Source organism: Salvia miltiorrhiza, chromosome 2 (assembly GCF_028751815.1).
Source record: "Salvia miltiorrhiza cultivar Shanhuang (shh) chromosome 2, IMPLAD_Smil_shh, whole genome shotgun sequence".
NCBI lineage: Eukaryota > Viridiplantae > Streptophyta > Magnoliopsida > Lamiales > Lamiaceae > Salvia > Salvia miltiorrhiza.
In genome coordinates this window covers 7283116-7295241 of record NC_080388.1, presented here as the reverse complement: position 1 = coordinate 7295241, position 12126 = coordinate 7283116, and the positions used below count along the sequence as shown (strand labels likewise).

Below are 12126 nucleotides of genomic sequence, written 5' to 3'. Positions count from 1 at the left end.
TGGGCCAAGTTGCTCACGTTATCATAAATAAAAAGACAAGTTCAAATATAACAGAGCTACAGTATTTAATCAACAAAGACTTATTCGGAAAAAGTAAACTCAGCTCAAACAAACGCCAAGAGGTACCACCCAAACTTCAACCTACGCTGACGCCGCCATCATTTTCCAACTCCTTAATTTGCTGCTTCTAGCTCCATTTTCAAGGTTCTCCACTTCACAATACCAAATGCAATTCTTACTAAAATGGTAATAGAATACTATTACTATTATCTTAGAAATAACTTAACATACAACTTTGAAATAGCATACTTGAATCTCATTGGGAAAATCGACGTTTGATATTCTGCAACTCTACATGTGCTTGTTTCATGTTGACTCTATCCCCGGGAGAGTCCGCAGAGCATTTGAACGCCAATTCAAATATGGATGATACACACTGCAGATTCTTGTCAATTTGTTCTTCTTTCAAATTCATGACTAGGTTGACATCTATCACTTCAAGTGGGATATTTGGAAGTGAAATTTCTACCCATCTCTTTAAGCTCACATCTCCGCAGAACATATCATCGCTAGGCTTTTTTCTCGTAAATGTTTCAATTAGCATTACTCCGTAGCTATACACATCACACCTTGTCGAAACTAGCCCTTCCGAACCATACTCTGAACAACAAAAACCATGATGCGTAATATGTAGTGAGGAAGACACAATTTCATCGATTGAAAGTGAAATGCCATCAATATATGTAAAGATATTTTACCTGGAGCAATGTAACCCAATGTTGCTAGCGTGTTGGTTAACACAAAGCTATCTCCATCGCATAACAACTTTGCTATCCCAAAATCACTTATATGGGCTACCATGTCTTCATCTAACAGCACGTTACTAGGCTTCAAGTCGCTGTGGACAATGGGAGTTGAATAACCATGGTGAAGATACTCCAAAGCAGATGCAACGTCAATCATTATATTCAATCTTTCCATAAGATTCAAGCAATAGTTCTGCGAATATAACCATTTTTCAAGGTTTCCATTTGGCATATATTCAAGTACTAATGCCTTGAACTCTTCACTGGAGCAACTGCTTATGACACTGGTCAGATTCCTGTGTCGAATGCTACGTAGTATCTCGCATTCGACATCAAATATTCTCAAAATACCTTCTAACTGCATATTAAACACTTTGACAGCGATATCCTTCCCATTGTTAAGAATTCCTTTATAAACAGAGCAAGAACTCCCAGTGCCCAGTAAATTGCTTTCATTAAATTGTTCTGTTGCTTGCAGCAATTCATAATAAGAGATTCTTTCCGGCACAATAGATATCATCTCACCAACTTCTCTAGTTGTCTTATCTTTCCTTTTGTATCTGACAATTATTAAGGCCACAAAAACAACTGATATAAAAGCCACAACCCCTAATACAATAAAAGAAGTTCGTTCGACCTTCTTCCTCTTTGATTTGTGATTAGAAACCGAAGGGCAAATCCGGACATGGAAGTTGGGAATTCCACACAATGCCTCATTACCCTTGAAAGAATCCATGGTGAAGTTTCTAAAAGAACCGCCGTTAGGAATTTCTCCACTTAAATTGTTGAAAGAGACATTAAAGTACTCAAGGTGTTGCAGTGCTTCTAAAGACTTCGGAATTGAACTTGAGAGTTTGTTGTAGGACAAGTCAAGAGTTCCCAAATTGGTCATGCTTCCTACAGACACAGGAATATAACCTTCTAATCTATTACTTGCCAAAGACAGATTAACCAGATTCTGTAACTTCCCGATAGTGCTCGGAATTGACCCTGACAGCTGATTCGTTGCTAGATTTATATAGATTGCTGCTCCTAAGTTACTCATCTCTAGAGGTAGTGACCCATTAAATGAATTTGAGGACAAGTCTAGATTGATCAAATCTTTTAGGCCCCATAAGCTTGAAGGTATGCTTGAATTCAACATGTTCGAGTCTAGAAAAAGATTTCTTAAAGATGAGACATTTCCCAAACATTGAGGAATTGAACCTGAAAATCGATTCCGACTAATATGTAAAGTATTCAGGCTGAATAAATCACATATAGCCTGTGGAATGGAGCCTCCCAACATGTTATCAAATAGATATAATCCTTGAAGCTCATGCAAATGTTTGACAGTAAGTGGAATACTACCGGATAACTCATTGTCAGATAGTTTCAATACCAACAAATTGCTTAAATTGCCTATTTCAACAGGAATGCTGCCACTGAATTTGCAATTATAGGCATAAAATTTTTGAAGCGAGGAAGATAAATTCTTGACAGAAGCTGGAATGATGCTGTATAGAGGATTATCAGCAATTGCCAAATTTGTTAGAAACCTGCAATTTGTCAATGAAGTAATGAAGGAAGAAGACGGTGCCTCGGTAAGATTGTTGCTAAGCAGAGAAAGAACTTGGAGAAGTCTTAGGTTGCCGAGATGAGTAGGTATGTAACCACTGAATTTGTTTCCAGCAAGTGAGAGAAATTTGAGTTGAGAACAGTTAGAGATAGAGTTGGGTATTGCTCCACTCATGGAATTATCGCCAAGATACAATCCTTCAAGAAAGGGAGAGGCATGGCATAAATGGGTTGGAAGAACCCCTGACAGAGCATTTCTGTTTAGTGAAAGAATCTGAAGAGTTGAAATGTTAAAGAGCTCATGTGGAATCGAACCATTCAAGGTGTTCGATGATAATGATAAAATCTCCAGCTGGTAAAGTTGGCCAAATTCAGAGGGAATAAGCCCTGGAAAGAGATGAGATATGGGAGTATAAGAAAAATGAGAGAGTAATATTTTTATATCTTAGTGGTATAATAGAAAGCTCGCAAGCCTTTAATCATTCGTTTCAAGAAAATGAAAAATCCCTTCACAGAAATTTAAATTTATAAATGTGATAAATTATAGCTCGATAGAAAAGAAAGAAAAGAAAAAATCTGTAGCAAAGTATAGAAAATAAAATCACTACAAGATATAGAACATATATAAATATAAGTTCCTTTATCATTCTAAGTTCATTAGTGAAATTTTAATTGTAAAATTTAATCATAGTATTTAATATGACAATTGTTTAAGAGTTAATATATGATAGTAAATTTAAAAATTAATCTATCAAATAAAAACTTTAAATATTAATCACAATTGTTTAAGAGTTAATATATGATAGTGAATTCGAGTTTAAATGTTCGAATTCACAATCAACTCTTGTGCTAGTTATGAATTCAAATTTTAAAGTTTGAATTCACATCTATAAATAGTGGTAGTCGTGAATTTGAGTTTTAAAGATTGAATTCAAGACTAACAATATTTTTAGTTGTGAATTCATTTAAACCTTGAATTCATCACTAACAATATTTCTAGTTGTGAATTCACGAGTAACACTATTTCTAGTTGGAATTCACGTTTTAAAATTTGAATTCACGACTAACACTATTTATAGTTGTGAATTCACACTTTAAAACTTAAATTCACAATTAATACTATTTTTAGTTGTGAATTCAAACTTTAAAACTCAAATTCACAACCAATATTAGCTATTCAGTTGTGAATTCGAGTTTTAAAGCTTGAATTCACAACTAAAATTAATTTTAGTTGTGAATTCGCGGATAATTTTTAAATTCTTTATATACAAGGGTAAAATGGTAAGTGTGGCCAATTTTTAATTTTTTTATTTTAGTGGCCAATTTTTGAATTTAGTATTTTAAAATTGCTATTTTCAAAATCCACTCATTATTTAAATACATAAAATAGTGCTTATTTTTTCTAATAAAAGAAGGAAATAGGGATAAAATAGACAATCCACAAATTGTGTGATGCCTTAGACTCTTTTTCTATTAGTATTAGTATATAGATATATTCTTTGTTTTGACTTACATTAATTGCTAGCTATTTTGGTCCAATCAGGTGCGTATAATTTATGTTAGTGGTGTTTTACTAAAAAAATCTTGCATAGTATAACATGAAAATTACTCTCGTACCTGTAAAATGGTTTTCTGAGAGGAGTAAAATTGTGAGCGTTGTAATATTCCTGACATCCCTTGAAAGGTTCCCTGTGAATTTGTTGCGCCACAGATATATGTTTTGCAGAGAAGACATATTCATGAAAATACTGAAATCAATTGAGCCCCCAATCTGATTGCCTTCAGCACCAAAACTAACCAGACTCTGAAGATTGCCAATCTCCTGTGGTATTATACCTGCCAAAAAAGTGTCATCAAACTTATCAAACCTCATCTATACAAATTTAATTTATGTGATAAGAACTTGAACCATACCATTCAAATTGTTACCACCGAGATATAACTCCTCAAGAGATGTTAAGTAGCCGAGTTCTGAAGGTATCTGCCCACTAAAAGAGTTGTAAGAAAGGCTCAAAACCTCAAGTCGAGAACATTGGGATATATTTGTTGGAATCGCGCCACTCAGTTGATTTCTTGAAAAATAAATCCTAATAAGAGATGGAAGATTAGTGCAAATGTCTGTTGGCAAACTTCCACTCAATTCATTATTGCGTGTGAAAGCTATAACTACAAGGGTCGATATGTTGAATATGGCTGATGGTATTGCACCCGATAAATGATTGAATTCAACAGACAGACTTTGTAGACTTTGAAGTCTTCCCAACTCTTTTGGAATTTCTCCACTTAGAGAATTGGAATCTAAGAGAAGAAATTGTAGGTTTGTTAGGTTTGAGAGAGATTTTGGGATGGAACCTGTGAAACTGTTGTACCGTAAGTTCAAGTACTCTAGTTTTGGTAACTGACCAAACATCGGAGGGAAGTCTCCGGTGAAGTTGTTGAGTCGGAGAGATATGAACTTCAAACGGCGAAGGAGAGAAAGCTCTTGAGGCAAATCTCCATGGAAAAGGTTGCTTGTGAGGTCGAGGGAAACGAGGAAGGAGAGGTGTCCGAGCTGTGGTGGAATGGTGCCGGAGAGAGCCATGTTGGAGAGATTCAACGCAGCTACTCTTTGGTGGCGCAAGCTGCAAGTGACGCCAATCCAGCTGCAGACGGAGCTCGAATTGGTCCAATTAGTTGCAAGTATGCGAGAAGGGTCGGAGGTGATGTGTTGTTTGAGTGAAAGAAGGGCAGTTTGATCAGTTGCAAGGCTCATAGGTTTGGCTTTGGCTTCAGAAGAAAGCATTTGGAAGGATATGGTAATTAGGAATGCATATGCAAAAATGCAATAAAGCTTTGTCTCCATGGCTGCAAATTGTGATGGTATTATGATAAGTCCCTAATAACTGAAACAATAATCATATATATATATACACAAATATTAGAATGCTTCATTGACTTGTATTATGAAAAGTCCGTCCCTACTCTCTCTTAGTCCACTTATTGTTTATAGCCCGTCAACCACTTCAATTTACGAAGGCGAAGACGAAGACTTGAGATTGAGACTACCACAGCATGTCTAAAATTACAATTCCAATCCTATGCAAAAGTTTCAATAGAAAATCACAAAGAGTGGTAGAAGTTGGGTATTTGTTACTCCCTCCGTTCATGAAATTAAAGTGTGGTTTTTTTGTCATGTTGGCTCGTCCACGGTGAGTGTAGTGTTTCATTTTGACATACAAACTCCTTATATTTTTAACTATATTCGCATTCAATATTTACAAAAAATCATTTAACACTTTTTTTAAAATTAATTTACTAAATAAATCAATTTTGATGTATCTATTTTCTCTCCTTTATATACAAATCTCCATACAAATAACCCCATCGAAATGTCACTCTTTTCAAAGTAATATTTCACATCTGTATTATTCAAGTGTGAAATAAATATAAAGTAGGTTGAAGTTGAAGGGAACATATGTTCGCAGAAAATGTGGGGGCTCTGCAGTCTCAGTAAAGAGAAGTAGCTTTTTCTCAAACTTAAAAGCCTGTGATTGTGGGTGGATCCACCTTTACCCCTTCCCTACCACATTTGCTTTTTAACTTTTCGACCAAATCAAAATATCCAATAATACGAAGACGAAGACAAAGACTTCATTTTTTTTTTTAATTATGCTTGTTTAAATTTTTTCAAAATCTAGAATTGTGATTGGAATTATAAATAAAATGAGGTGGATTTTCCAACCAAATGGCTTGTTGTTTTGGACAATCGAGTGGGGGAAGACATTAACTTCACAACAAGGAGTAGATTGGTGATTGAATCGAGAGCTCCGAGTGCCTCGCGAGAGAGAATTTCAAATAAGAAAATCGAATAAGTGTGTTGGTGTAATATACCAAACTTTTCTCAATAAGATTTTGGGTTATTTGCGTGTAAATACACAAATTTTCAGCATTGTTTAGTTTTTCTCATAAACTTATTTTTTGAATTTAAATACATGAACAATGTTTGTCTGATTTTTTCCATGACGAGCAATTCTGGTTAAATTAAAATTGGTTTGGCATCTACATGGCATATTATTATTTATGTGTCATTCACATGTCAATATTTTGATTTCTATATAAAAATAAAATATTGGCAAAATATGAAATGAAATTAAAAGAGGTACCCCACTTATCATTATTATCATAAGATAATTCAATATCTATTAGCCCATCATCTGATTTCTCATTTTTAGATGAATAATAATCTACATATATCCTCATCACCACTCCACCCACATTATGCTCACTCAACATGATCATCATCATTAATAGGGATGTCAATCTAGCCCGAAATCCGTGGGCTGGCCCGATTAACCCGTCATCCGAGAGGGTTATGATTGAATATTTTTAACCCGATAAAAGTTACAATTCGATTAGCCCCGATAGGGCCGGCCCGACTAACCCGATGGGCTAGCCCGAAACCCAAATACTTAATATTAAATATTTAGATATAAAAATAAAAAAATGACAAAATATTATAAAGTCTCATCATTTCATTTTTCTGTATATTTGAGATGCTTTGCTTCTATGAATTCAAACTATTGTTGGATATTTTATTGTTTTTTCGTTAATAAAGTTGGACATTTTATTGTTACCAACTTATTTTATATGTTATGCAATCTTGATGTTTTTTTCAATATCTTATATTTTTGCATTTCATGCTTGCTATATAATTTATATCTTTGATTTCTATGTATATTTTATACATTATACATTAGATCATTAAAAATAACAAAATACAAATAATTATTTTATTTTACGCATTTAAGCCGACTAGCCCGATGGGCTAGCCCGAAACCCGAACGTTTAGGGTTAGGGTTGAAAATTTATAACCCGACAAAATGTCCATCCCGATTAGCCCGCACCCGATTAACCTAAAATCCGATAGGGCTGGCCCGAAACCCGGTGGGCTGGCCCGATTGACATCTCTAATCATCAACAACCTCTTGTATTTACACGCAAATAACCTTAAGATTTTAGAAAAAAATTCCTATTTTAGAATCAAGTCGTTTCGCACGGTAAAATATTTTCCAAGAACAAAAATAATATAATGTAAATGCTCATTTGAGTTGATTTTTGGTTTTTAATTAGTAGTACTCAGTGGTTTATTTTGAACAATTCATAAAGGTCATGGGATCGAACCCCTTGAAAGCAAAAATAAGAAACCAAATGCATTTTGGGGACAGCGTTAGGTCTTGTTGGCAATATTTGAAGCTTCTTTGACGCAAGAGGTTGTATTATTTAAACATTTCATTTAAATAAACAATATATTAAGTTAGAAAATACATTCTTTATAAACAAATAAATCTCAAATTATAAAGCTTTATTGACCAAAGAAATAATGGAAGAACATTTAGAATACAAATACAAACTTATGATTATCATTATATTGCTCCACTAAGATACGTTCCACAAAGAATAACTTGTTCAAGAGAAAGACCTGTAACACAAATTGATTGAACCGTCAAAGGGGTTAATGTTATTTTCCAGTCCTATATATATCTCGCTATATCACTACAAAAAAATAACGCCTAATTTCCGACGAAAATTACTGGCGGTGGATCTGCCGCCGGTAATTACCGACGGCACAACGACGGCCAACAAGGCAACTCGTTTTTTTAATTTTACCGGCGGCGAGGAAAACGCTCGCCGCCGATATTTTTAAAATAAATTAATTTATTTTTAATATTAATTAATAAATTAATTAAAAATAAATTAATTACCGGCGGGGCTCAACACCGCCGGTAATTCCCATCGGGTCGTTGATTAGCGGCGGCATCAGTACAACCATCTTCCTCGCCCCACCCCACAGTCGCCGATCCGCCTCGCCCCACCCCCAGCTGCCGCTGCCGTCAAGCTACCGTCGCCGTCAGACCTCGCCGCCGGCCAACCACCCCCTGCAGGTCCTCTTTCTGTCTCTTTCACATCTCACTCATTTTCTCTCTTTATCGTCTCAATTCGACGACGCCGCTCCGCCACTGCCTTGACGACGCTCTGTCGCCGACCACCACCGTACGCTCTCGCTATTTTATTTATTTATTTACTATTATCTTGTTAGATTAAAATTAATATTAATTAGATTAATTTTAATTATTTATAGTATGATTAATTATGAAGTTTGATTAATTTTAATTAGTTAGATTAATTTTAAATTTGTTTACTATTATTTTGTTAGATTAAAATTAATGTTAATTAGATTAATTTTAATTAATTATAGTTTGATTAATTATGAAGCGTGATTAATTTTAATTAATTAGATTAATTTATTAATTTATAAAGTATATATGATTAAGTATGAATTTGTTAGATTAATTTATTTATGTTACATAATTTTTTTAAATTAATTATGATTAAGTGAATTTTAAGTATGCTAGTATGTGTTTAGGATGAAATGATACGTTATTATGCATTGTGGGATAGATTTAATCAATTTCTTAAGGATCTTCTCCTTTTGGGGTAGAAATTGATTATTTCTTAAGGATCTTCTTCAAACAAATGATTGTTTTTAATTTAATTACTTTATTTTTTATTGCTTAATATGTATTGTATGTTTCAACAATGGGGGGCCGGGTAAACCTAGTATAGGCTTAGTAAATTAGGACCACTATGGTCACTATGCTGTCGAGCACTTGGTAGTTAGGATAATGGGGTTATGCTGTCGAAATTTCATTTGATTCAAGTAATTTATGATATTTTTTTTTGTTTTTTTCAATTAGAATTTACAAGAATGAGTGATAATCGTATGTGGATGTACACGAGATACAATGATCGTTCTGCATTTGAAACGGGACTTGAGAGTTTCCTTGAGTATGCGATAAATCAAACGGCATACACAAATGGAGTAGGAAACATTAGGTACCCATGCAGGAAGTGTAAGAATGAAGGGGAAATACTAGTGCATATGCCTACAGAACATAATAGAATAAACGAGGATGATGGGTCATGCAGTAACTAGGAAAGGATGGCGTATGATCATGTTGGACCTAGTAATTACCAAGATCCTCCAAATCTCGAGGAGCCGCCCAATCCTGACGCTCAAACGTATGGCCGCCAAACAATTGCACTACTTTTCTTTAACGGCCCGACTGCAGAGGTTGTTTGCATCTCCAGCAACAGCCAAAATATGCGTTAGCATGCGAATTCAACAGACGATGGGATCATGCGCCACCCGGCAGACTCTCCGGCATGGAATACTTGAATTTCAGTCTATCCTGGATTTGCTGAGGAGCCCAAAAATGTGAGATTAGGTCTCTCTACAGATGGTTTTGCCCCCTTTGCACAATCAGGACGTCGGTATTGTCACACCGTATAACTTGCCTCTGTGGTTGTGCATGAAAGAACAATTCATGTTCCTCACAGTTCTCGTGCCTGGGCCATCTAACCCAAAGATGAAGTTGGACGTATTCTTGCAGCCACTGATACAAGAGTTGCAATATTTGTGGGAGGTAGGTGTGAACACTTACGACATATCTTTGAAGCAAAATTTTCAGATGCGGGCAGCTCTTATATGGACTATCAGTGATTTTCCAGCGTACGCTATGTTTTCTGGGTGGGGTACACCTGGAAGATTGGCATGTCCACATTGTATGGAGGATACAAAAGCATTCACTCTACCGAATAGTGAAAAACAATCATGGTTTGACAATCATCGGAAGTTCTTGCCTCGTAACCATGTGTTTAGGAGAAATAAGACTTCATTCTTGAAGAATAAGGCCTGCAATGTGAATCCACCATAACAGAGATCGGGAATAAAAATATTGAATCTAATCGAGGGGTTGGGCTTCCTGAAGGTTACAGAAGACTTTCATGGCATAAACACTCAACTCGCAAAAGATCAACACATTGGGTGGAAAAAGAAAAGAATATTTTGGGATCTTTCCTATTGAAAGGATCTTTTGATTCGACATAATTTGGATGTCATGCACATTGAAAAAAATATGTTTGATAACGTATTCAACATTATCCTCAATGTGAAGGGAAAGACAAAAGATACAGAAAAGTCGAGAGAAGAATTGAACATCTTCTGCCGACAGCCTGAATTGAAGAAACTGGATGGAGCCCAACAGTATCCAAAAGCATGTTACACGCTTGAAAGGGATGAGAAGAAGATTTTACTTCAATGGATCAAGAGTCTTAAGTTTCCTGATGGGTACGTGTCAAATATTAGCAGATGCGTTGATTTGAATGCCCTAAAGATGCACAACATGAAAAGTCACGACTGTCACGTGTTCATGCAAATACTGCTACCTGTTGCCTTTAAAGAACTTCTTCCTAAGAATGTTTGGCAGACAATTACAGAGTTAAGTTCCTTCTTCAGGGAATTAACATCACGTAGTATCTCAATACATGATATAGGAATGCTTAGTCAGAATATAATTGTTACTCTATGTAAACTTGAGCGTATCTTCCCACCGAGTTTCTTTGACTCAATGGAGCACCTACCAGTTCATTTGGCAGATGAAGCACGACTTGTCGGTCCAGTTCAGTATCGGTGGATGTATCATTTTGAACGATATTTGAGGACATTGAAAAACAATATAAAAAACGAAGCTAAGGTTGAGGGATCCATCAACAATGCATATATACTAGAAGAAATGTCAACTTTCTCTTCGTATTAGTTTGAGGATCATGTGACTACAAAGTATAGAAATGTGCCTCGCAATATTGATGAACCTGTTGATGATAATGATGATCCTAATGAACTCTCAATATTCAAACATTCCGGACGTCCAATTGGCGAATGACAAAGAGATACATGGAGCCAAAAGAATACATTGTTGTGCATATGTATACTTTGAGCAACTATGCGGAGGTTACAGACACATATGTCAAGTGAGTATTCTCGTTCAATTTATGTCTATAAATATTCATCGTACATAAGTAGTAACATATAACTTTTTCTTTGTATCCAAGGATCTTCGAGGAGGAAATGCGATAATGCAAATCCTTCAATCACCGGAGCGGAGTTAGAGGTTGCGTAAGATAATGATTTTCCTGGGTGGTTTAGCTATTATGTAAGATGCGACATATTTATGTTAAACATACACTTACTTAACTAAAATTGGCTTCCAAACTTAAATTATTGTGTGTAACTGGTGAGTCGTCCTTCTAATGACGATTTGAACCCATATATTAAGTCGCTTGGAGCTAGGCCCTTAAATGAAATTGAAACGTACTCTGGGTATTTTGTGAATGGCTATAGATTTCATACGACTGATCATGATAGAGAAAGTGCGACTGTCAACAGTGGCGTTTTGATGTACTATTTTTTTAGCAACTAAACCACAACTAAAACGGTGCAATTGTAGTAATAAAATAGCAAGTAAGAATATCGTCTCCACAGGGATTGAAATGTCAAAATCACTCTAGCTATCTCCTAAACAAACTTAAGTAGTAGACAGGAAACAAAACGTAGATGTTGAAATACTCAAACTAAACTGTAAACAAAAGAATAAACGAAACAAATATCTAAATCAAATGAAGAAAGACAACTGATCCTAGGGTAGTAAGTTCATTAATTAAATCTACGCAATTAATCTATTAATCCTATGTACCAGTTTAATCCAGTTATGATGAGAGATCACTTAATTAATCAATTACTCTCGCTAGAGCAGCAACGATCGTAGATTAGTAAATTCTCTATCTCCGCTAGGTCTCAAGAAAATCTACTAACTCCCAATAGCTCCTAAGAATAGCTCCCTATGATCCACCTATCTCCGCTAGGTCTCAAGGTTAAGATCATATC

The 12126-nt window shown here is 35.3% G+C and overlaps 1 protein-coding gene across 2 annotated transcripts; it reads right to left on the bottom strand.

Annotated features, from left to right (window-relative positions):
• LOC131012884 (probable LRR receptor-like serine/threonine-protein kinase At3g47570) lies at positions 1 to 5211 on the bottom strand. Of its 2 annotated transcripts, XR_009097498.1 has the most exons (4): positions 4278 to 5211; positions 3981 to 4199; positions 310 to 2750; positions 1 to 212 (listed from the first exon to the last, which is right to left on the bottom strand). XR_009097498.1 is itself a non-coding variant. In XM_057940871.1 (3 exons), the coding sequence occupies exons 1-3, from the start codon at positions 5203 to 5205 to the stop codon at positions 640 to 642; spliced, it is 3258 nt and encodes a 1085-aa protein (XP_057796854.1). In that variant the 5' UTR covers positions 5206 to 5211; the 3' UTR covers positions 1 to 639. The 2 variants fall into 2 exon arrangements, 1 of the variants encoding a protein (XP_057796854.1); XM_057940871.1 differs by having other exon boundaries at positions 1 to 2750.
• Positions 5212 to 12126: the final 6915 nt, after the last annotated feature.

Coding starts and splice junctions, on each gene's coding strand:
- LOC131012884 (XM_057940871.1), bottom strand. CDS start 5,205: ATGGAGACAAAGCTTTATTGCATTTTTGCATATGCATTCCTAATTACC. Junction 4,200..4,277: donor CGGTGGTAACAATTTGAATG/GTATGGTTCAAG, acceptor CTTTTTTGGCAG/GTATAATACCACAGGAGATT. Junction 2,751..3,980: donor CTCAGAAAACCATTTTACAG/GTACGAGAGTAA, acceptor ATCTCTTTCCAG/GGCTTATTCCCTCTGAATTT.